Genomic DNA, 23,370 nt, shown 5'->3' on the forward strand with positions numbered 1-23,370 from the left:
GACACACTTGTGCGGCCAGCCCGCCTGCGTCGTGCTCCTCAGCGTCATCTCCCCGAGACACACCTGCGCGGCCTGCCCGCCTACGTCGTGCTCCTCGGCTCCATGTTCCCGAGACACACCTGCGCGGCCAGCCCGCCTGCGTCGTGCTCCTCGGCGTCATCTCCCCGAGACACACCTGCGCGGCCAGCTCACCTGCGTCGTGCTCCTCGGCTCCATGTTCCCGAGACACACCTGCGCGGCCAGCCCGCCTGTGTCGTGCTCCTCGACGTCATCTCCCTGAGACACACCTGCGCGGCCAGCCCGCCTGCGTCGTGCTCCTCGGCGTCATCTTTCCGAGATCACGCTTAGGCGGCCAGCCCGCCTGCGCCGTGCTCCTCGGCGTCATCTCCCCGAGACACACCTGTGCGGCCAGCCCGCCTGCGCCGTGCTCCTCGGCACCATGCTCCCCGAGACACACCTGCGCGGCCAGCCCGCGTCGTGCTCCTCGGCGTCATCTTTCCGAGACACTCCTGCGCGGCATGTCCACCTGCGTCGTGCTCCTCGACACCATGCTCCCGAGCCACACCTGCGCGGCTAGCTCGTTTGCGTCATGCTCCTCGGCATCATCTCCTCGAGACACACTTGTGCGGCCAGCCCGCCTGCATCGTGCTCCTCAGCGTCATCTCCCCGAGACACACCTACGCGGCCTGCCCGCCTACGTCGTGCTCCTCGGCTCCATGTTCCCGAGACACACCTGCGCGGCCAGCCCGCCTGCGTCGTGCTCCTCGGCGTCATCTCCCCGAGACACACCTGCGCGGCCAGCTCACCTGCGTCGTGCTCCTCGGCTCCATGTTCCCGAGACACACCTGCGCGGGCCAGCCCGCCTGTGTCGTGCTCCTCGGCGTCATCTCCCCGAGACACGCCTGCGCGGTTAGCCCGCCTGCATCGTGCTCCTCGCCGTCATCTCCCCGAGACACTCCTGCGCGGCCAGCCCACCTGCGTCGTGCTCCTCGGCGTCATCTCCCCGAGACACACCTACGCGGCCAGCTCACCTGCGTCGTGCTCCTCGGCTCCATGTTCCCGAGACACACCTGCGCGGCCAGCCCGCCTGTGTCGTGCTCCTCGACGTCATCTCCCTGAGACACACCTGCGCGGCCAGCCCGCCTGCGTCGTGCTCCTCGGCTCCATGTTCCCGAGACACACCTGCGCGGCTAGCCCGTTTGCGTCATGCTCCTCGGCATCATCTCCTCGAGACACACTTGTGCGGCCAGCCCGCCTGCGTCGTGCTCCTCAGCGTCATCTCCCCGAGACACACCTGCGCGGCCTGCCCGCCTACGTCGTGCTCCTCGGCTCCATGTTCCCGAGACACACCTGCGCGGCCAGCCCGCCTGCGTCGTGCTCCTCGGCGTCATCTCCCCGAGACACACCTGCGCGGCCAGCTCACCTGCGTCGTGCTCCTCGGCTCCATGTTCCCGAGACACACCTGCGCGGCCAGCCCGCCTGTGTCGTGCTCCTCGGCGTCATCTCCCCGATACACGCCTGCGTGGTTAGCCCGCCTGCATCGTGCTCCTCGCCGTCATCTCCCCGAGACACTCCTGCGCGGCCAGCCCACCTGCGTCGTGCTCCTCGGCGTCATCTCCCCGAGACACACCTGCGCGGCCAGCTCACCTGCGTCGTGCTCCTCGGCTCCATGTTCCCGAGACACACCTACGCGGCCAGCCCGCCTGTGTCGTGCTCCTCGACGTCATCTCCCTGAGACACACCTGCGCGGCCAGCCCGCCTGCGTCGTGCTCCTCGGCGTCATCTTTCCGAGATCACGCTTACGCGGCCAGCCCGCCTGCGCCGTGCTTCTCGGCGTCATCTCCCCGAGACACACCTGTGCGGCCAGCCCGCCTGCGTCGTGCTCCTCGGCGTCATCTTCTCGAGACACACCTGCGCGGCCTGTCCACCTGCGTCGTGCTCCTCGACACCATGCTCCCCGAGACACACCTGCGTTGCCAGCCCGCTTGCGCCGTGCTCCTCGACGTCATCTCCCCGAGACACACCTGTGCGGCCAGCCCGCCTGCGTCGTGCTCCTCGGCGTCATCTCCCCGAGACACGCCTGCGCGGTTAGCCCGCCTACATCGTGCTCCTCGCCGTCATCTCCCCGAGACACTCCTGCGCGGCCAGCCCACCTGCGTCGTGCTCCTCGGCGTCATCTCCCCGAGACACACCTACGTAGCCAGCCCGCCTGCGTCGTGCTCCTCAGCTCCATGCTCCCCGAGACACACCTGCGCGGCCAGCCCGCTTGAAAGCTAAAGCCATGCCTCGGACTCTCGGTACAACGACCGACGCATAGCTTCTTTCCGGGGGGGAATATGATATGGATAGTAATTACGATAAGACTCGGTTGATGTAAGCCGATGCCTCACGCCTCGATCGGCGCGACTGCACTCGGTCAACCGACCGGAACACCGGCCGAGGCGCATTAACGCTTACTCAGGCTCGGTTCTTCATGCCACGCCAACGCACATGTCAGACGCTATCAGCCTGCCTCCTGCAGGCGAGCACATCAAACAACAGTAAGCTTCTCTATAAATACCCTCTCGTTCATCAGAGAGAGGGAGAGCGAGACTCGAACAAACACTCCTTCATCCTGAAACCCCCTCTACATCTTCATCTAACTTGATCGTCGGAGGGGTCGGGTCGAGCACCCCGACCCGACCTTTGTGCAGGTGCGAAGCCGAAGGTCCCCGTCGGTCCCGTAAGTAGAGACGAATGCATCGTCTCGATCGGACACCGCCCCTGACCTCCTCAGCGGGCTCGAGGAGCGCCACCAGGGAGATCCCCGTCTTCCGGACCCGAACCAAGCCGCGTCGACCCCGAGGCCACGGCTCAAGGTTGTTTACACCAACAACTCTCTGTAAATCAAGAGTCACGGAGCCAACATATAACACTAAGTAAGAGTGAAGTCATCTATGTACTTCACGTAGCAAGCGATCTCATCCTCGCTTGCCCCTTCCTTGGGCATAGGATGATGTATCAAGGACGTACATGATTTTCTCTATCGTGAGAACAATTCTCAAGTTGCAGAGTAAACTCGTATAATTTGGACCAGTGAAGCAGTTGACATCACGTATACCACATCAAATTATATCGAACTCCTCTCTCTCTCTCTCTCTCTCTCTCTTTTTATTATGAGATGATTTAAGCTTGCTTGATTTGGGTAAATATGATCCATAAGAGAAGTAACCTAAAATTCAGGTAAAACATTTTGAACTCTTAATGTATGCACAATATCACAAACAATTATTTCTCATTCTATCATATATCGAGTCTAGTGGCGTTGACGAAAGAAAATTTTTTTTCTCTCACATCCATAACAATAATAATAAGTTGTATTTCTTAGTTATTCACTGTATCCAATAACATTAACCTCTATACATGACAATATCTAATAATACTGCTTTCTCTATGTGATAATTACATCCTTTCATGAGGAGCGAATGCGTTGCCTGTTGTTTGCATTTTTGCTTGCAGACGTCTCACGATCGAGCTAAGCATTCTCCATGACGTATCCTACAGCGTCCACGAAGCTGCTCCACAGGCTGTCGGCCACCTCGACGACCGTCTCCCACGCGCCCTCGAAGGCCCGCGGGAAGACCTCCGACAGCCCCTCGAGCGCGCTCCTCGTCTTCTCCACCAGCTCGACGACCGCCGACGTCGTGAGCTGGAGCGAGCCCGTCGCGGCACCGGCGACGGCGTCGAACGAGCTCGCGACGAGCGACGCGACCACGTCCTTGACGAGCTCCACCGCGTGCTCCAGCGCAGACCTGATGAGGCCTCCGGCCAGCTCGAGCGCGTCGTTGGAAGCTCGCCGGGGGATACTGAGGAGGCGGATGAGGACGACTATGAGAAGCGCCGCCCCTCTGAAGACGACGAAGATTAGGAGTCTTGCCAATGACCCGATGACCCAGAACACAGCCTGCAGTAGCAGGAGCGCCATGGTGATCTCCCGATGCTCGGAAGGAGACGACATGTTTCTTCCACCGAACTACTTGAGTCTGAGCAAGTCTTGGCGTACAAGCAATTACATTGACACCTCCGTTAGTAGGTGCGAGGAAGTTCAAGATGGACTCCACAATGACCACTTTGGCATTGGAAGTTTGAGAGACGCAGGTTAATTAGTTCTCTAAACCATTGCACAGACCATTGGATTATTTTGGTCTTCATGCTTTTGATGGGTCTTTACACATCAACAACAACAACAATAATAATAGATCGATCTAATTTGATAGAATAACTGATGTATTATCTAATTAAGTCCGAGTTATTGATCCAACATGCATAACCTCAACTTGATAGTAACAAGCCAATTCAAGTCTATTTGTTTCAGACGACATCGAAAATAACTCTTGTCGAGGAGATGGCATGATTTATAGTTTACCAAACAAAATAATGAGTCTATGTGGTGAATCAACAGACCGCTAAATTAAGTTTATTACCAGAGAACCATGACCTAGAATCAGAACATGGAATCCATTCTTAGGTTAAAGAAATATGCTACCTCCAATGGCACATCATAGAGAAAAGAAAATAGCTGGAACAAAAAGAAAAGATCTGCAACTGCAAAACCAAAAGAGCAGATCTTGGATGTGATTAGCTGCCTACTCCTTGTACCTCATGGCAGACATATGAAAGCCAGGCATGTGGAATGAGGAAGCAAACTTGTCCACCGCTGCCTTGAGTTCCTCGATATCCTTGTTGTTCACCAAGCCTTTGTTAAAGTCCTTCAGCAGCTTCCCATGTTCCTTCTGAATGCTCAAACAAAGGGTTACTGCCTGGTGAAGGAACTCTGCTATCCGCTCAAAGTCCTTCTCAATCAAGCCCCTTGAGGTCATGGCAGGAGTACCTTAAAGATAAGCACATACTATGAGTAACATTTCCATAACAATGAGACAGCATTATAAGAGCATAAAGATGCACAAATTTTAACACAAGAAACAAACAAGATTTCCACTAATTATTCAGTGCTAAAGTACAGCATACATGAAGCAAAGAAGTTGTCCACTTATCCGCGTAAAGCGCACATGAAAAGCATTTGTTGATGGTATTTTGAATGTGGTAATTTTTCCATAATTTGGATAAACTATTTTTCCTCTAATGAAATGTATCTTTATCGCTACAGTCCAAACAATACTAAAGGCCTCAACCTAAATGTAGGAATTGAAGACTGTCGCATCCATATGGCTATACATCAGAAACTGATGGGTGCGCGGGACACCAGTTCAGAGTGGCAAATGCTAAAATAGTTGGAATTTAGGTTAGGTAAAAATGAATATTCTAATCACTCCATTTCACTCGATATCTTCTGATTAATGCTGTCTCTTACATAAATATATCTGCATGAGAAATATTAAGCAGGTTCACATGCCATATCTTTCTTGCTTTCTGGTACGGTTGAAGTTGTTGCATGCAAGTTCCAACCATATATTGCTTCAAATGTGTACTCAAAAAATAATTTCACCATCAAAGATTAAGCAGATTCTAATAACTGACACATTCCACAAAAGATGACATTCATACCAATTCGTACACCTCCAGGAGCCAATGCACTGCTGTCACCAAAAACAGCATTTTTGTTGACGGTGATATTGCAAAGATCACAAAGTTTCTCAACCTTGTTTCCTACATACATCCAAAGGAGAAGAAAGGATGAAGTTTTGTGCAGGAGGTAACAAATAGTTCCGCGAATAAATATAAATGTCAATACCGGTCAAGCCAAGAGGTCGGAGATCCCAAAGGACAAGATGATTCTCAGTTCCGTCTGTCACCAGTTTGTATCCCTTGCTCATCAGATAGTTTCCAAGAGCAACCGCATTGGCCTTGACCTGCTTGGCATAGGCCTTGAATCCAGGTGAAGTTGCCTGCTTCAATGCAACAGCCAAAGCAGCAATCTGGTGATTGTGAGGACCACCTTGGAGGGCTGGGAACACAGCAAAGTTGATTTTATCTTCGAAATCATAGACAGCGTCTTCTGGCTGTCCCTTCTTTGGAGGCTTAGGGCCCTTCCTGAAGAAGATCATGCCGGATCTCGGTCCTCTGAGACTCTTGTGAGTGGTGGTTGTAACCACATCACAGGACTCAAAGGGATTTGCAGCTTCCTACGGCATAGAAGAATAAAGGCTTTAGTATCTATGAGAAGGCAATGAAGCCAGGATTCCAGTGTTTGCCTAACACGGGGAAGAAACAGATCATAAGAAAAGACAATTTAAAAACACAAGTGTTCATGAAGAACGACTTCAGTAATGCATTTTTCTAAAAGTGAAAATGGAAGACAATCTTTCTTTCTTTGTCAGACCAAGCAGAACATCACATAGATCTAAAAGAAATAAACAAAAGCAGTCTAAGGATATCCTGATAGATGCAGAATTATCATGTACGCATCTAAAGAAACATATAAATGCAAGGAAGAATTAGATTCTCAAAGAGGAAAAAGGCATAGCTGCCCATTTATCTTTAATCGTTCTAAAAACGATGGTTGCTATATATTAACAGAAATATACTATGATCATGATACTTGGAAGTATCATACATCCATACTTTGTCATCATTTACAATCAACTAACACTTGAACTTTGATAGACTCCGTGAACAATGGTTTCCTTGAATAATTAGATTTGCACTCGATACCATCAAAAAGCAATATAATCAAGATATCATCTTTATACAAAAATGCAAAGTTTTAACGAGGAGAACCAAACAGAACAAGTATCTTAAACATTTTCCGATTCAAAGATCTACTTGCATCACGAAAGTCAACCGATGCAGATCAGATCCAGACAATTCGAGTGCATGACATTACAATTAAAACATCGAGAAATTCTCCATCCTAGCCATCAGATCTTGGCTGTCCTCCATAACCCTTGCAGTCATAAAGAACATCCCCAACCTCAAACAACCCATTTTTCAGGAAACAACAATAGCCCAGAAAGGAGAGAGAGGAAAGAAAGAATCATAGTCATTACCTGAGCGGCCACGAGGCCACTAATGTGAGCCATATCGCACAGCAACAATGCGCCGCACTTGTCAGCAATGGACCTGAATCTTGCGTAGTCCCAGTCTCGAGGATACGCGCTCCCGCCGCAGATGATGAGCTTAGGGCGGAAGTCGAGAGCTTTCTCCTCGAGCTTGTCGTAGTCGATGTAGCCGGTGACAGAGCTGACCTTGTAGGGCAGGCTCTCAAAGTAGATGGAGGTGGCGGAGATCTTCTTTCCCCCGGAGGTGTAGTATCCGTGGGTGAGATGGCCGCCGGAGGGGAGGTCGAGGCCCATGATGCGGTCGTGGGGGTTAAGAAGGGCGGTATAGGCGGCAAAGTTGGCGGGGCTGCCGGAGTAGGGCTGGACATTGACGCCCCACCTGGCAGGGTCGAGGCGGAACGCGGCGAGGGCGCGGGAGCGGCAGAGGTTCTCGATGGCGTCGATGTGCTCATTGCCACCGTAGTAGCGGTTGCCGGGCATGCCCTCGGAGTACTTGTTGGTGAGGGCGCTGCCGAGGGCCTCGATGACGGCGAAGGAGGTGAAGTTCTCGGAGGCGATGAGCTCGATACCGTGGGACTGGCGGTGCTTCTCATGCTCGATGAGATCGTGGATCTCCGGGTCGACGGCGGACAGAGGGGTGAGGCCCCACTCGGCGACTGACTCCATGGCGGAGGCGGCGGCGAGGCGGACACGTTGGAGAATAGGAGAAGAGGATGGAAAGGAGAAGCGGAGCGGAGGAAGAGACGGACGTAGTCGGGAGTGGGGGAATGGAGAAGAGGGCTTTATAAGGTGGGAGGAGGGGTCGAGGGTCTGAGGCCACATGGACTGCAAGTGTGAGGATGTTTCTGCGCTTGTTACTGGGAGCGCGGTGGTGGTGCACAGGATGCTCGTCACCTGTTTGCGTTAATGCCGCAGATGAGACGGTATCCTTTTCCTCTTGCGATGTAAATATATAGGAGATCTTTTGTCGCATGATTTCTCCTATATATTTTGAATTTATTTTGTGTTTTCTTGTTCATTTCATTTGGTAAGAAAATAAAAAGTCCTAATAATATGCTATTTAGTTTCTTAGTTTTTATTTTTTTTTCATATATATATATATATATATATATATATATTCGTGTTGAAAGGATTGATGACGCCATACTTAACAAGATTGATACGAACAATTAATTTAGGAGGTCTTGAATGGTAAATTGATCGAAGCACATAAAAAATAAAAGTAAACTAAATATCACTTTAAAAATCATATGTTTGTTATACTGGCAAATATTTTGCATTATTTTCTAGCTAAAGGAAAAGGATGTTATAATGATAGATTGAAATAAATCATACCATCAAAGATAAAGCTCGACTAAACCCAAACCAACGCACCGAACCCACAACGAACTCAAGCGGGCCGTTGGGCCTTACGAGTCCGAACCAACATTCCCCACTCAAACCTATGAGGGTAGCATATGTGATGCTTTAATGCAAGAAATTAATTGTATTAAAAAGAAGATGCATAGTATGATTATTATGAAAATTAAAGATGTTTTGTTTATTATATGTCAACCAAAAACCTAATTAGCTTGCTAAATCTTACTATTGCATAGATAATAAAAAATATTAATACTTCTATGATATTATGATGAGGCTAATTACATATTATTCTATGTAATTAACTACATTTAATATCACGTATCACTTTTAAAAGTTAATATTTATATATTTATAATAAAATAAAATATTTAATCTCGTTTCTCCTCACTTTATCAATTCTACGATGAAAATATTACTCGTGCTGTCACGTGTGGAAAATGATGCTAAAACAATATTAAAAAAATAATTTTACAATATTATTCTCATCGATATTAATTTTTTATTCAGTAACTTTTGTGAAAACGATTTTCTTCTCCGACTTCATCTTCTCCTCCGGCTTTGGTATCCTCCCAAACAACCAACCGAGAGGAGAAAACTTTAATCAAATCTCGAAAGCTTCACTTCGATCTGAACCTCAGCTTTGGCTATCAACATTCTCTCGGGTAAGTCATAGTTTAGGCAAAAAAAAAACACTATTTTAATGCTGTAAAATTACCTTTTTAACTTTATTTGTCATTTTCTGCACGTGACAATACGTGCGATATTTCCATCGAGTGAATCAACTACGTGAGGAAAAACATGATTAAATATTTCACTTTCGTAAGTATAAGAACCCTGATATAACTTTTGAAAGTATAGAGATCGAAATGCTAAAAATAATTAACTATATGAGATAATATATAATTAGTCCTACTAAGGTGTCTAGATCATCAAAAAATTTTAAATTCTTTGGATTTAGTAACGAAATTGATATATTTCTACATCTAAAAATAAAATAAATCATTCTTCTGTTTGTTTGAATCTATGAAATTAAATCAGATAAAGATCTATGACTATCATACATGATATATATCATTTATTGAAGCTTACCACACTTTCGAAATATTTTTCGATATAATACCAGAGCAATGATTTACCAACAGCTATATCTTCCAATGATATGATACGAGCAGGTAATTAAAGAGGTAGGCCAAAGTACCTTGTTGCATGTGGTCACGTTGAACGTTAGATACATGTGGAAGATGTCCATGGTCCGTACTAAGAGCGACATGGCCTCGTCTTCAGGCTTTTGTTGAGGTGCCAGGGGAACCTTGGCGTTTCCTGGGGTCTGGCATGAGCTGGGTGATTCCTCCTCTGCACCTTCCTTCAACATCAAGAATCCGTATCCGTGAGGCAAATGTTACTGCTTGTCTGCTAGAAGAAAAGAAAAAGACAAATAGCAGCAAACAATAAACTTATCGTAACTCTTTCGCCATTCATTCCCCGCCTGAAGGTGCAGGTCTGTACCCATTAACTGCAACTGTTGCTGGGAAGATTCTTGCTCTGTCGATTATAATCAACTGCACAGACATCAAAACAACAACGCACTGTAAGAAATATAAGGAGTTCTGAATCAAGAAACTCATCTGCAGTTGACACTATAACTTGCAATTGATGAAGACAAGATGCTTTGCCCTGCTGCTCCTCGCCATCATGTAGCAACTCGGAGACCATTTACCATCGGAGAATAGTTTAGGCATCAGGTATGCAGATTCATGGTGGCAAAAGTCTAGCAAACAAGACAACCAAAAATACTGCGAACCAATTGCATGTGTCTGGTGCACTTCTTGCCGACACCTGCAGGTAATACATTGTCAGGGGAGTAGCAGTTTCTACTGTCTCGGACGAATTACCTTCATCCCAGAAACATAACGATATAACATGAGTACATATACAAGAAAACTGGTAAATCACATATATTTTTTTTCCCTCACCGACTCGGCCAACCTTAACAACCTCTTCCTCTATTACATTGTCATGTACTCAAATGCCAGATTTCTGATATGTTGCTAAGCATTACAATGTACAGCTGTCTTATGATCCAAGGAGAAAACCAAACCAACCAAATATTGAAAGAAACAAAGAAATATTTAAGAGAAATGAAAAGATACTACTTAATTTTAATCCTCAATCACTTGAAATCGAAGCAGGTTTCAGTATCAAACCCAAATAGAATTGGGTTGATGCACCGTCGCAGTTTACCATGACTTCCAGAGTGAGACCGAGAGACTATCATGCACCTCCATCCACTACCATGAACAAGCTGCCCACCACACACAGCAATGGTTCTTTTCCTCCCATAGCTCAACAATAGGAGTCAGAACGTTGCAGAAGCCATTAAAAGGATCATAAACACAATTCCTGATCAGACATCACTTGAAGTATAATCGAATGACTCTGTTGTTGAATTGGTGTTATCGTATCGCCATCTCTTGAGTCTTTCGGTCAGACTCAAACTCGGCTCACCATCATCTTCAATGGCACAGTTGGTGGGCCTCCACTGTTCAACTAGGGGAGCTACCCTATTGACTGCATGGCTCATGTCAGGCCTCTGATAAGGTTCACGGGCTGTACAGTGCCAAGCTAGGTCTGCAACTTCCGCCAAGCTCTGATGAGCTTCTTCATCAAGCTCAAGAATTTGATCCACCATGGCGTTCAAAAATTTGTTCTTTTCATGGGAAAATCCCCTACGGAATAATGCCACCAGATGGCTATCTTCAGGTGGGAGCGACTCATCTAGTACTTTTCTCCCAGTAATTAGCTCCATCAATATCACACCAAATGCATAAACATCAACCTTGGTCGACACCTTTCCAGTAGCTGTTAGAATATTGCAGCTCAGGATCAATAAGTACACAAGGCAAATACAAAATAACCTGAAGCTCAAACTTTGTTCAGTAAAAAGAATCAATAGAGAATTGTAGTAATTGGGCTTTCTGTACGGTGATTTCCTCTGCTATTTTACCTTAATCTCACTTTCATACTCTCATAATTTTTTGCCCTTCTAGAAGTATCCTAGATTGCATTACTTGTTTTGTAAGTACATTGCTCTCTCTGATTCATGTAATGACCAAGCATTATTCACAGTTTTAGTTAAAAAGGGAGACAATTCAGCTTATCAGCAAGTAGCAATCCAGAAAAGCCATAAAACAAATTGTTTCAGTAATTAATAGCATCACATAAAATATCAGTCTCCAATATCAACTAATATAACTGCTACTTCAAACATTTGATGAGAATAGGCACAGGAACATGTCAAGAAAACTTGTGCTGTTCAACCAAGAGAGGGTTGTGATGTACACTTATCCCTGTTGTAGAACTGCTCCTTCCACACTTGGACCAAATAGTTTGTTGTCTTCAACTTTGAATCCTTAGACAATTTGGATATATTGATGTCACATAACATGAATAGCTTCTAATTAAAAGCATCTTCTTGTTCACGTTAATCAAAGTAAAAGAATCCTTTTTTTTCTCTCAATCTCTGATCCAAGAAATAGATACTTTTGTTTGTGTCTATCAAAACTTTGGCTCCCGGATTCTTGTCAACATCTTGTCTTGAGAAAGATCCAAGAGGAATATGTAGAATGAGCCAAAATTAAAATCATTATTATTCAAAAGGATCATTGTTTGTGGATTTATTAGTTATTGTTTCTAGCCAATATCGCATCATTCTGTTGCTAAAATTTTCAGATTTCATATTTATTTGTATATATCGTCAGATATGCTTTTGAGTTTCCATATATTCATTGTGACATTTCTCAATATGATTAGGCTGATTATTTGTGTACTTCTAAGCAGTTGAAAATGTTCAGACATATTGCCTAAAGTTCCAAACTAGATTTGACAAGGTTCTTAAACACTGAACCTAAGAAGAACTATGAACCTTCTTTACTAATCAGAACAAGTCTTTGAATTGATATACTTGAACCAACAGTTAATTCAATATGCAAATTTGCAAAAAGAAGAACAACATATGGCTTTTTAATTAACAGTCTGAGAGAAAAAAAGTATAACAGACTTACTAGCATACTCAGGAGCAAGATACCCAAATGTCCCTGCTAATCGTGTCATCATGGACTTCTGATTGTCATCCGCAAGCTTGACCAACCCAAAATCAGAAACCTTGGCCCTCAAGTCCTTGTCCAAGAGTATGTTAGAGGGCTTCAGATCTCTGTGAATGAAACTTTCTTGAGCCAAACTATGCAAGTACTCGATCGCTCTAGCAACATCGAGAGCAATCGTCAGCCGCTGCTTCCAAGTAAGTGGTGGTTCGTGTCTGCTCTGCCATTCAAACAAGTGATCCCCCAGTGTACCCCCAGACATGTATTCATACACCAAAAGCCTCTCTTGAGCATCATCACAGTAGCCAAGAAGTGTGACCAAGTTCCGATGCTTAACCTTCTTAAGAACATCAATCTCTGCTTTGAACTCCTCCTGCCCCTTCTTACCCATTAAATCACACTGGTTTCTCTTCACAGCAATCAGAGTCCCATTATGATCCCCTTTGTATACAATACCAAACCCACCCCTGCCCAACACATTATCTTCGCTGAAATTATTAGTAGCCCTTCGAAGGGATTGGATTGATATGTGCATTCCTTGAGCTTCAACCATGTAGGAGCCAGTGCTCCCGGTGCTGCTTTGGCTGTAAAGCATCCCCAAGCCTCCACCATTGCCGTTCATACCACCCACCCCTATACTAACTATCTCTGGCTCGTTTGGAGGGGTTCCCATCGGAACACGGCCAAATTTCTTTTCCTGTTTCTTTTTATGATAATGCATAAACAATGCCACTGAACAACCAACGAGAACCACCACTGCCACGATTATGCCAGCAATCATGGCTGCTGATGACGACTTCGATCCACCGGAGTTACCACTGCTGCCGGATGTAGAACCAGGCATCCCGCTTGAAGGAGAAGAAGAGCTTCCGCCGCTCGAGTCTGAGTCACTTCCTAGCTTGGTGTTGCCATCCAGCTTGAGCGTGACGGAGCTGGAAAATGCCGGTATCTTTCCTGAGAGGCTGTTATTGCTGACATCCAGCAACTGGAGCTGCGGGAGCTGCGTCAAGCTGTCTGGAATTAAGCCGGTGAGGCCGTTGTTGCTTAGATACAGCTGACGCAGAGCGGTGAAGCTAGCAAAGGCCGGCGAGATGACACCGCCAAAGTGCTGGCTCCCGAAATTGAGGACGATGATGTCCTTCTGCGCGTTGCAGGTGACGCCCAGCCAGCTGGCGCATGGGTCGTTCCCCTTCCATGACTTAGCGAGCACGGCAGGGTACCCGAACCCCTCGGCGACCGCAAGCAGCGCCGTGACACGAGGGTCGCACGGGCTGTCGCCGGAGTTGCAGAACTGGTTGCCCTTGTCGATGTCCAGGGTGACGGATTTGCTCGAGAACTGCGGGAAGGGCCCCTGGAGCAGGTTGTTCGAGAGGGTGGCGTTCCTGAGGGTGGGACAGGCGGTGAGGGATGGCGGGACGACGCCGGTTAGGGCGTTGTCGCGGACATTGAAGGACTCGAGGGCGGTGAGGTTGGAGAGGTCCGGGATAGGCCCCGTGAAGCTGTTGGACTGAAGCCAGACCATGGTGAGCTGCGGCATGGCGGAGAGGACGTCGATGCGGCCGGAGAGCTTGTCGCGGGACTGCTGGTTGTTGAGGAGTAGCTGCTGCACGCTGGAGCCGGCGAGGGAGGACGGGAGGGGGCCGGTGAGCTGGTTGTAGGAGAGGCGGAGGACGTTGAGGTTGGGGAGGGAGCCGAGGAAGTCGGGGAGGGTCCCCGAGAGGGAGGCGTTGGAGGCGGAGAGCTTGGAGAGGCCGACGGCGGCGGCGAGATCCTGGGAAAGGTTCCAGGGGGCGAGGGGGAGGTCGTCAAGGGAGATCTCCTGGAGGGCGGAGAGGCCGGCGAAGAAGGTGTTGGGGAGTAAGTCGAAGGCGTTTCCGTCAAGGAAGAGGGACTGAAGGGAGGCGAGGTCGGGGAGGAGGGGAAGGGGGCCGGACAGGCGGTTGCGCTGGAGCTGGAGGGAGGCAAGGGAGGTCAGAGCGTTGAGGGAGTCTGGAAGGGTGCCGGAGACGCCGCGCGAGGCGAGGTTGATGCTGGAGACGCGGCCGGCGGAGCAGGTGACGCCGTCCCACTCGGGGTCACAAGGGTCAGAGCCGGTCTTCCAGCTGGAGGGCAACCCCGAGAGGGCGCGCGCCAGGTCCGACATGGCCTTGGCGTCCGGCGAGGAGGAGGAGGAGGGCGAGGCCGCGCGGCATCGCCGCACCAGATCCAACGCAACGAGCAACATCACGAGGTGGAGAAGACGGGGGACGGCGGCGCCTACAAGGCATTGCTTCCTCCTCTTCGCCATCGCACGAAGAAACCTAGATCTCGATCTCGATCTCGATCTTGATGGTGTGTCTGCGTCTTTGGTCTCCGTTCGGGCACGGAGAGAGAGAGAGAGAGAGAGAGAGAGAGAGAGGCCGATGAGGCGGTGGGGAAGAAACAAAAGAGAAACAATGGGGAAAAGGTGACGAGGGAGAGAGATGTGTGACGAGCGACAGAGGTTGTGGTTGGCAAAGCCGCGTGGTGGCCGAGGCAACGGAGTAATTTTAGTTTCTACCTTTTTCTTATTTTTGATATAATTATACATAAAAGAAATTTTAATTTCTCCTTTTTTATTTTTGATATAATTATATACACAAGAAATTTTATTTTATTTTCCTCCTTCATCCTAAATTAAATTATGTCTTACAATTTTAATATTATTTATGATCATTTAATATATGATGAAAATATTATGATCGATCCTATATAACAACTATATCAGTTCTGTTGAAAATCTAGTTTTGAATTTTAACAAAAGACATCTATTTTTAAAATAACAGTATTTTGTTTTTTTCCCAAAAGAAATTGGCTCTCCTTATATGACTAAAAAAACCAAAAGATCTACATTTTGGATATATATATATATATATATATATATATAATCTTCGATAATGTTTTATACAGTAGTAATTTTGGTTTAAATATTTAATCTAAATACTTGTATTTTATTTTTAATGCCTCTTTTTTTTTGTATTTATCTGTGAGGAGCCGCCGTTGAGTAATTGGATGGCAGCGGCTTTTGGGGGGGCTGTGTTTGGCCCCCTGTCTCGACCCAGGAAAGAAACCTTATCTGTGTTCCGCTCAACCCTCTTTTCTCAGGTGGGACCCCGAAGATTCCTCGGGACCCACAGTGACAGCTCAGTGGCACGAGAATGAAAGCCGAAGCGTGCATCACCCAAACCAGGTGATCTTCCACACTGCAGCAAAACTAAACAAGTAGTTAAACTAATGTTTCTTAAAATAAAAATAAGTGATAATGATAAAAATATATTCACCCAATCATCACTCATGGCAACATAATTAGCATAAAAGAATAAGACCCCACTTAATAATCCAACCAAGTAGAAATCAGTCCAATATAAAATATCAAAACATATATTATTTGTATCGTAAAATATTCTATGATTGAATCCATTCTAAAACATTGATCATGATAATCGAGATTAGTTAATGCTTACTCAAAATTCTTATTTTTCATTTCACTAGTGCGTCTAAGAAATTTTGATTTCTGTAAACAAGTATTTGATTGAATATTCGAGACATTCTCACTTCTTGTGCACATAGATTTAAATCAAATCGAGTTAGTCTCGTCCTCAATGACATCTTCATTTCGAGATCGATTACATAAAATTCTTATTTTTCGTTTTGAGATCAACAAGTACGTCTAACGAACAATGTTAAAATCCTCATTCGATTACAACTTTTGCATAGGTCAACATCTTATTCAATATTCGAGACGTTCTCGATTCTTTCAAGACTTCTCATGCACATGGGTTCGAATCAAGTCGAGTTGATCCTATTCTCATCGACATCTTTCTTGTCAAACAAAACAATATTTTGAGAGCTATTATACTTTTAAATAGATATAAAAAAATTAAAAAAATATATTCTAGCAAAAGATGGATCTAAATTTAAATTTGCAAACCAAATAAGTTTTTTTTCTCATATATATATAAACATAGACGAATGATATTAAATCATATAAAGCATAGGAAATATTATTTCACATTATTATGTTTTTATAAAATATATATATTATATAATGAAGGAAAGTCTTTCTCCACTAAAAAATAGTTCACAAATATAAATATATAAGTATGTATATAATGAAAGTTTCCCCTCCACGAACACAATAAGAAACAAAAGGAATTAACATGAAAAGTACTATCCACTAGTCTTGAAGTCAAAACGAGCAACAGTGCATTAATTAGCCGAAAAATACTATACAATAAAAATACGACACGTTATACCTCCCATAGAATTATTATTTTGAGGACATCAAAATTCGTGGCTTCTCGAGGATCTAGAAATATGTAGAAGGTTCTGGAATGCATGTCCAAGTGACACTTGCAATGTCATCTTGATGTTGGTGTCATCGTCTCCAACGCAATGGTCATGTCTCTATCACTTTCGAAATAAGATATTAATCAACTTAAATATCTCAATGTAGATATCGAAAGGTAAGTATCGTCACAAATTTTTCATGAAGAAAAATATAGGCATATTTTTTATGATATATAAAAGTTGGGTTTAGCTTTTTAGGCTTTTCCCCTCCTTTCATATATTAGATATTTATCATGATAATATATATGCTAAAATTATGTCAAACCTTGGTGTTTATAAATATATACAAAATCATAAAAATCTACAAAAAATATATTATATAATGATAATATTCCTGTGTTATACTCATGTACTGTAACAATATTGAAACTATGCTAAAGCTTCTCATTCTTTGTATATATATATATATATTGTGAAATATAGGAAGCTTGGAGTTTAAGTTTGGGTAACTCGAAGAAAATTTATAGTTCATCGAAGAATTTTATTTTATTTTATAGATGATTAATTATTATTATGTGTTTTATTAATTTTGTAAATAAAAATCATCTCAATATTTGGTTTGATTCAATTGGATTGAACACAAGCAGCTCAATCAACAGTTGTGAGTAGGTAATAATTTCCATTTTATCACCTTTGCTTGCAAGAAAAGTTGAGTTGAAACTGAGGACTTTTGTCTCCAAAGGGATGAGAGAGGCGTGTGAGTTTGACTGAGGAAGTGATTCCTTACAAGGCATGCATGACTTGCACACACACACCCGCACACTAACAATCACAAAAGCATGGTGTCAACGATCCATCTCACCTAACTCACATGGGATCAGTTGAATTGTGTCTCTTCATGATCATCTAAGGTTGGCAAATGCCTAATTGATGTCTTGGTGTGGTGGGAGAAGGCATCATGTAACATTTTACAGCTTAAAGATTGACTTTTTTTTATAATGTAATGAATATAGGATGTTTCTTTTTTTTGAAAAAAAATCCACATCTTAGATTTTTTTCCCGATATTATTTGTTTATTTTTATAATATTCGTAAAAAGCTTTTACATTTCTCATATGTACTTAAAATGTTGTATTATAAGAAAATAGACGTTTCGTTTCAAGTCTCGGTCGATCGAATTCATCACGAGTCGAATCGAATCGATAACGATGTATTTGATTTATCGAATTGATTAAAATATTTTTAAATTAGTTTAAATCTATATTAATTACAATCATTAATTTTATTATACAAAATGAGTCTTAATTATTTTTATTTTTTAATTGAATCTTGAATGGTTGACATGTTCCCAACTATAATTCGATAAAGATGATATTTGATCTCAGAACCTCTTGTGAATATTAATAATATAAAAGATCAAATTATGAGAGTATGATGAGTTTACATACAAGTCATCGACTGAGTTCGAACCATTTACATGTTTGGATCAAACTTGGATCCACACAACCAGAATAATTAGTCGGGTGTCTGTTCAATGGACATTAGATTGCACACTTTATGGCTCTGACTTTGCATTACTAACCTGTTGACTCTAGAAATCTTCGACGTATCTATACAAATCCCTGTGTTCTTCACATCTCCTACCTTCCCAATTGCTTTAACGAAAGCTTTCTGGCCTTCCAATCAAATATATCTGTCACCCATTTATTGACAACTACGTTAGAGAGAGAGAGAGAGAGAGAGAGAGAGATAGTCAACGGTTAGCGGGGGTTTAGCTGCGGTTGCCCACATGCACACGCCACGTTCCCGTAAACCCGCCGCAACTTCTTACGACTTACGTCATCGTCTCGAGATGGTCGTCGGCCTTTTATTCTTTTTAATTTGAATTTATTTACTATGATATCTGATTTTTTTTTAATTTATTTAATTTTAAATTAATTAATTATATATATATATATATGTTTAAATCACGTTAGATTAATTAGGATGTCAATAATATCTTCTTATAGTAATGTGATTTACTTTATTTTATTATTAAAATTTATATGTATATTGTTGGAGTTGATGAAGCTAACAAGGATGGCATCCTAAGACAATGCCTAAGTTGTATGAACTTATAATGTTGAGTAGTTGCTCTTCTTGTTTGTTTTTGTTGCTTTCGATCTTGATTGTTAAATATACTTGAGACTTGAATTTAATCCGAATCTAATATTAGAGTTGTATCCAACAGTCAAAACACTTGATAGACAAAAATATACGCTAGCATTCACGGATCAAAGGATGCACCAAAGATAGCATTTGATAGTGAGTTTTTGAATCGAAATGGAGAGTTAATTTGTTAGACGATTACGTATAATATGTTATCGGATTATCCACATGCCACTCTCCTCTTATCAACTTTGAATGATGCTCCTTTTTATTTTACTATGTTACAAGTATAACTATTATGTTGTTAATCAAAATTCTCCAAATCCTAAATATTCTTCATTTTGATATGAATGGTAATCTTAATTTGATGATCGCATGTCGATTGAGTATTGGTCTTAGCTGGCTAAGCATCGACATTGTTGACATCGAGCCTTGATGTCATAGCCTCAAAATCCACGTGACAACTATAGATTAAGTTAGATTATATATCTTTTCGCCATCAAACCTCCCTCCACTTACCTTAAATATAAATATCTTATAATTATAGTTAGAATTATAAGTATAAAAATTATAATCATATTTATATTATTAAAAAAATTAATATCAAGATCTAAAATTAAGTAACCATATATTGAAGTTTAAATATGCATATTTTTATCTAATTTGTAATTTCGTTATTGTACGATAAAAAAATATAATAATAATGATATGTAATGAGTACTAGTATTTTTTTTTTATAATTATCCTTTCATAAGATATAAAATAGGAACTAAGGAAAGATGAGAAAATATAATAATTAAAGAGAGACAAAAAAAGATAATTTAGATATTATCAAGTCCTTTATCTATTCATAGGTGAGAGACGAGGGCATCAGATAAATAATCAAGAGAATCATATTATAATTATATTTTTATTAATTACAATTTAATTAAATCTATAATACATCTTGCCTAACATAATATAACAAATGAGTGCAACTAAAAATAGAAATACTCATCAATTCAAATATTGAATTTAGATAATATCCATAATCTCTAGGATGTGGTAGGTGAGAGCAGAAAGCATTGAATAGTTAACAAGAAAGTCTCTCGCATCAAATTCATTTCTTAAGAAATCATATCATAATTAATTTTTTTAATTGATCAATAATCATAATCAAAGTTTTGATATATTTTATCCAATCAAATAAGACTAATGATATAATAAGAATGAGTGCAACCAAAAATAGATACACTTAAGTCACGGAAAATCTAAAGTTTGGCTAAAAAGCAATAGAACAAATTATTTCTTTGACATTTTCAACCTACTTATATTAGGTTTGGACAATCTTTCGAGTGAATTTGGGATAAGTCTGGAAAGAAATTTTTTTTACAATATTGATATTTTGGTATGATGAATTTTTTTTTTACAAAATCTTATCCGAAAAATCTTAAGAAGATATCCGATAATTTAGAAAATTTTGGGATCAATTTTTATTTTCATCATTTTTTTCTTTGCAAAAAGAAAAAAACTTTTGAGATATCTTCGATCAATGTCTCGACCAGTGTCAACTACACCTACTTCCACTTTAAATGACTTATGTAGTTGGGCTTAGGTTCCACTTCAAACAGCTTCTGATGCAAACCCATATAATTGGGCTCGCCGTGGGTTCGCCTTCCTTAAGTAAAATATACTGCGTGTAACCCAAACTCTTACTATTATTATTACTATTACTATTATTATTATTATTATCCTTATCCATGCGTCTCTCAAAGCCCATCCCTTTCTTCGCCTCCAATGATTGATCTTGGAAATCTCACAATGTCCATCAGTAACTATATGGTTTATGGGGTGGCATTAAAGCTCCCTCCACAATTCACTTCTCCTCTCTCACTCGCTCGCACTCTTTCCCCGACGGTAAGCTAATTCCCGTGGCAGGTTTCTGCTGGCAGAGGGGCACATACGGCTCCTCCTCTGGCGTCCAAAGCCCCGCAACCCCTATCCACCTACTGTGCTACCTCCTCGGCTTCCAGCTCTCTATACATACCCAGAGGTCAAAAACTCTCCCATCTTTCACTTCTCTTGTTCTCTCTATTCTTCTTCGTCTCCGTTCTTGTTCTCTCTATACATACCCAGAGGTCAAGACCTTGTCTTTACCAATTTCTTCCGCTTGTCGCGGTGGTTCCCCTGCTCAGGAATGGAAAAGGAGGGATTTTTCGCCGTGAACTGGCAGCCGAAGATGTATTCCGGGTCCGACGGCGATCAATTGCCGCATTCCTACCTCAGCCTTAGCTGGGGGCAGCCCATGTGCCACTGCCGCGATACCCACTTGGAGTCGGCGCTCAGCTCGCTCGTCTCGTCGCCGTCGTCCAGCACGCCTGCCGGCAACGAAAGCGTCGTCGTCAGTGAGCGCAGCGGCCGGCTCTGCAGCATCTGCAACTCCGGGGAGATATCCCCTCCCTCGCGGTACCAGAGTGCTAACAACACCTCGTGTTACAGGACGCCGCTCGATTCCCCTCCGAAGCTCATTCTTTCCACGATGGGTCACCAGCAGCGGGGCAGGGCACCCCTGCCGATGCCGGGGAATCAAACGGCGGCCGAGCAATTCGCGCCGTTCACAGCCGACTCGGGATTCGCGGAGAGAGCCGCGAGGTTGTCGTACTTTGGAGCGACGAGTGGCGGCGGTCTTGGGGCCCAATTCGGCCTCGCCGAGGCTGTAAAGCTGTCGAGGGTCTCAAGCAGCCAGTCTCTGATCGCAGCCAGCCGGCAACAGATGGGAGCTTCGAACAGCGGCAAGGAGGCACCAATGACGGACGCAGAGAGATCGAAGACGGAGACAAGGTTGAAGCTTGGTGGTCGGACGTCAGGATCTTCGACGCCAGACGAATCGTCGTCCATGTCGGATAGGATGACGACGAGCAGTGCAGAGACCAACTCGAGGAAGCGGAAGTCAGCTCCAAAGGGGACACCTTTAACATCCTCCAACACGAATCCTCTCAAGGTATGCCTCGAGCTTGACTCTTGCACCACGTAAGTCTCTGATCGAGCACTAAAAAGCCAAGAATTCTCGGTTTGCAGCTGAGCGAGGTGGGAGATTCCGATACAAAGAGATGCAGACCAGCTGAAACCAATGCGACGGCGGTCGAGCCAAAGAAACAGAACAACAGTGCGAAGCCTTCGGAGCCCCCCAAAGACTACATCCATGTCAGGGCGAGAAGGGGACAAGCCACCGCCAGCCACAGCCTCGCGGAGAGGGTGAGCAATCGAACACTTCTTTCTACGGTGATCAGCCTCCTCGTGGCATCAAGTTTGATATTGTCTTCTTCCTCGATTTACCAGGTCAGAAGAGAGAAGATCAGTGAGAGGATGAAGCTTCTGCAGGATCTTGTGCCGGGCTGCAGTAAGGTAACAGATGCTTAACCAGTTCTTGCATCAAGATGAAGTCCTGACTCCTTAGAATCTTAGGCAACCGGCAAAGCGGTAATGCTGGACGAGACCATCAACTACGTGCAGGCATTGCAGCGGCAAGTCGAGGTAGGATCATAGAAGAGAGTCAATTTTCACTTCCCTCGGTGAGCCACTTCGTCATCTGTACTAATGCTGTCACGTTTCAGTTCTTGTCGATGAAGTTGGCGACCTTAAATCCCCAACTAGACTTCTCATGTGGTCAGCAACCTCTGGGGATCCCTCTTGAGAGCATGGTGGCCAATGGATCTGATGTACATGGATCCCTCTTCGGATAGGCATTTCTGGGAGAACGACCTCCTCTTAAGTCTGCCTGCCGAATTGCAGCAACATTTTCTTCTTGCCTCAGATGTAAGATTGTAATAATATGGGATGGTATGGTTGATGCTATATTGTATTATGATAAGGATGAAATGTGATACCTGTTTGAGCTGGAAGTCAACTATAAATGAATTTGGTACCTCTCTTCTTCTTCTTCAGTAACTTAGCTTCTGTTCCAAGAGGATCAGCATCAAATTGGCTAATTAAAGATTTGAATTTGAAACGGATTGATCGAGGAACAAACCATTGTTCATAAAGTTGAATCACTCAGGCTCTACAGTTCACTATCCAGCTGGAAGCCATGGTGGTATGAACTCCTTCCATCAATGCCTCGAAACGTCTGCTCTTCTTTTCCTGTCTTATCAGTTGTGGTCTACCATTCATGTCCTTAAGGTGTATGATGTTTTGCCTCCAAAATTAAGCCAAAGCTTAGATTCACCTGTCTGCAATACTCGAGCAAGGACAAAGGTCTTGGAAGGTCATACGTCATCAACCCCTGCTGAGCTCTAAATTAAGCTTCTTAGCAGTGAATCATATTGTGTACCCTTTTACCTGATTTCTTGTTGCTGAATCATAGTTCTGTACTTCCTTTTAACCACTGCAACTAAATCTGCTAGATGGATTCAAAGCTGTTTGGTGCAGATCCAAATCTCACGGTCATGCCCCTGATCAAAGATAAACAGCTAGGGG

General features: G+C 44.0%; 3 protein-coding genes across 5 annotated transcripts; 1 reads left to right on the top strand and 2 right to left on the bottom strand.

Moving 5' to 3' along the window:
• Positions 1-4,430: 4,430 nt before the first annotated feature.
• On the bottom strand, positions 4,431-10,158 carry LOC135649693 (serine hydroxymethyltransferase 4-like). Of its 2 annotated transcripts, XM_065168357.1 has the most exons (7): positions 10,005-10,158; positions 9,825-9,919; positions 9,559-9,723; positions 6,987-7,892; positions 5,732-6,122; positions 5,545-5,646; positions 4,431-4,870 (listed from the first exon to the last, which is right to left on the bottom strand). In XM_065168357.1, the coding sequence occupies exons 2-7, from the start codon at positions 9,837-9,839 to the stop codon at positions 4,626-4,628; spliced, it is 1,824 nt and encodes a 607-aa protein (XP_065024429.1). In that variant the 5' UTR covers positions 9,840-9,919; positions 10,005-10,158; the 3' UTR covers positions 4,431-4,625. The 2 variants fall into 2 exon arrangements, with proteins under 2 accessions (XP_065024429.1, XP_065024428.1); XM_065168356.1 differs by having other exon boundaries at positions 9,825-10,158.
• Positions 10,159-10,291: 133 nt separating this feature from the next.
• Positions 10,292-14,921, bottom strand: LOC135649692 (receptor-like kinase TMK4). Its single transcript, XM_065168355.1, has 2 exons — positions 12,422-14,921; positions 10,292-11,219 (listed from the first exon to the last, which is right to left on the bottom strand). The coding sequence occupies exons 1-2, from the start codon at positions 14,745-14,747 to the stop codon at positions 10,765-10,767; spliced, it is 2,781 nt and encodes a 926-aa protein (XP_065024427.1). The 5' UTR covers positions 14,748-14,921; the 3' UTR covers positions 10,292-10,764.
• A 5,882-nt stretch (positions 14,922-20,803) lies between these two features.
• LOC135650073 (transcription factor bHLH78-like) lies at positions 20,804-22,838 on the top strand. Of its 2 annotated transcripts, XM_065169180.1 has the most exons (6): positions 20,804-20,947; positions 21,090-21,895; positions 21,973-22,149; positions 22,234-22,299; positions 22,360-22,428; positions 22,509-22,838. In XM_065169180.1, exons 2-6 carry the CDS (start codon positions 21,092-21,094, stop codon positions 22,635-22,637), a joined length of 1,245 nt encoding a protein of 414 aa, XP_065025252.1. In that variant the 5' UTR covers positions 20,804-20,947; positions 21,090-21,091; the 3' UTR covers positions 22,638-22,838. The 2 variants fall into 2 exon arrangements, with proteins under 2 accessions (XP_065025252.1, XP_065025253.1); XM_065169181.1 differs by lacking the exon at positions 20,804-20,947 and having other exon boundaries at positions 20,960-21,895.
• Positions 22,839-23,370: the final 532 nt, after the last annotated feature.

Source organism: Musa acuminata, chromosome BXJ3-9, assembly GCF_036884655.1.
Source record: "Musa acuminata AAA Group cultivar baxijiao chromosome BXJ3-9, Cavendish_Baxijiao_AAA, whole genome shotgun sequence".
NCBI lineage: Eukaryota > Viridiplantae > Streptophyta > Magnoliopsida > Zingiberales > Musaceae > Musa > Musa acuminata.

What these genes read in the sequence shown, in the direction of transcription:
- LOC135649693 (XM_065168357.1), bottom strand. An exon ending in GTGGCCTCGTGGCCGCTCAG is followed by an intron (nt 6,123 to 6,986) that starts GTAATGACTATG and finishes TCTATGCCGTAG; the next exon opens with GAAGCTGCAAATCCCTTTGA. An exon ending in TCCTGGAGGTGTACGAATTG is followed by an intron (nt 4,871 to 5,544) that starts GTATGAATGTCA and finishes CTTATCTTTAAG; the next exon opens with GTACTCCTGCCATGACCTCA.
- LOC135649692 (XM_065168355.1), bottom strand. Translation starts at nt 14,747, where the DNA reads ATGGCGAAGAGGAGGAAGCAATGCCTTGTAGGCGCCGCCGTCCCCCGT. An exon ending in TCTTGCTCCTGAGTATGCTA is followed by an intron (nt 11,220 to 12,421) that starts GTAAGTCTGTTA and finishes ATATTCTAACAG; the next exon opens with CTACTGGAAAGGTGTCGACC.
- LOC135650073 (XM_065169180.1), top strand. Translation starts at nt 21,092, where the DNA reads ATGGAAAAGGAGGGATTTTTCGCCGTGAACTGGCAGCCGAAGATGTAT. An exon ending in CCAACACGAATCCTCTCAAG is followed by an intron (nt 21,896 to 21,972) that starts GTATGCCTCGAG and finishes CTCGGTTTGCAG; the next exon opens with CTGAGCGAGGTGGGAGATTC. An exon ending in CATTGCAGCGGCAAGTCGAG is followed by an intron (nt 22,429 to 22,508) that starts GTAGGATCATAG and finishes GTCACGTTTCAG; the next exon opens with TTCTTGTCGATGAAGTTGGC.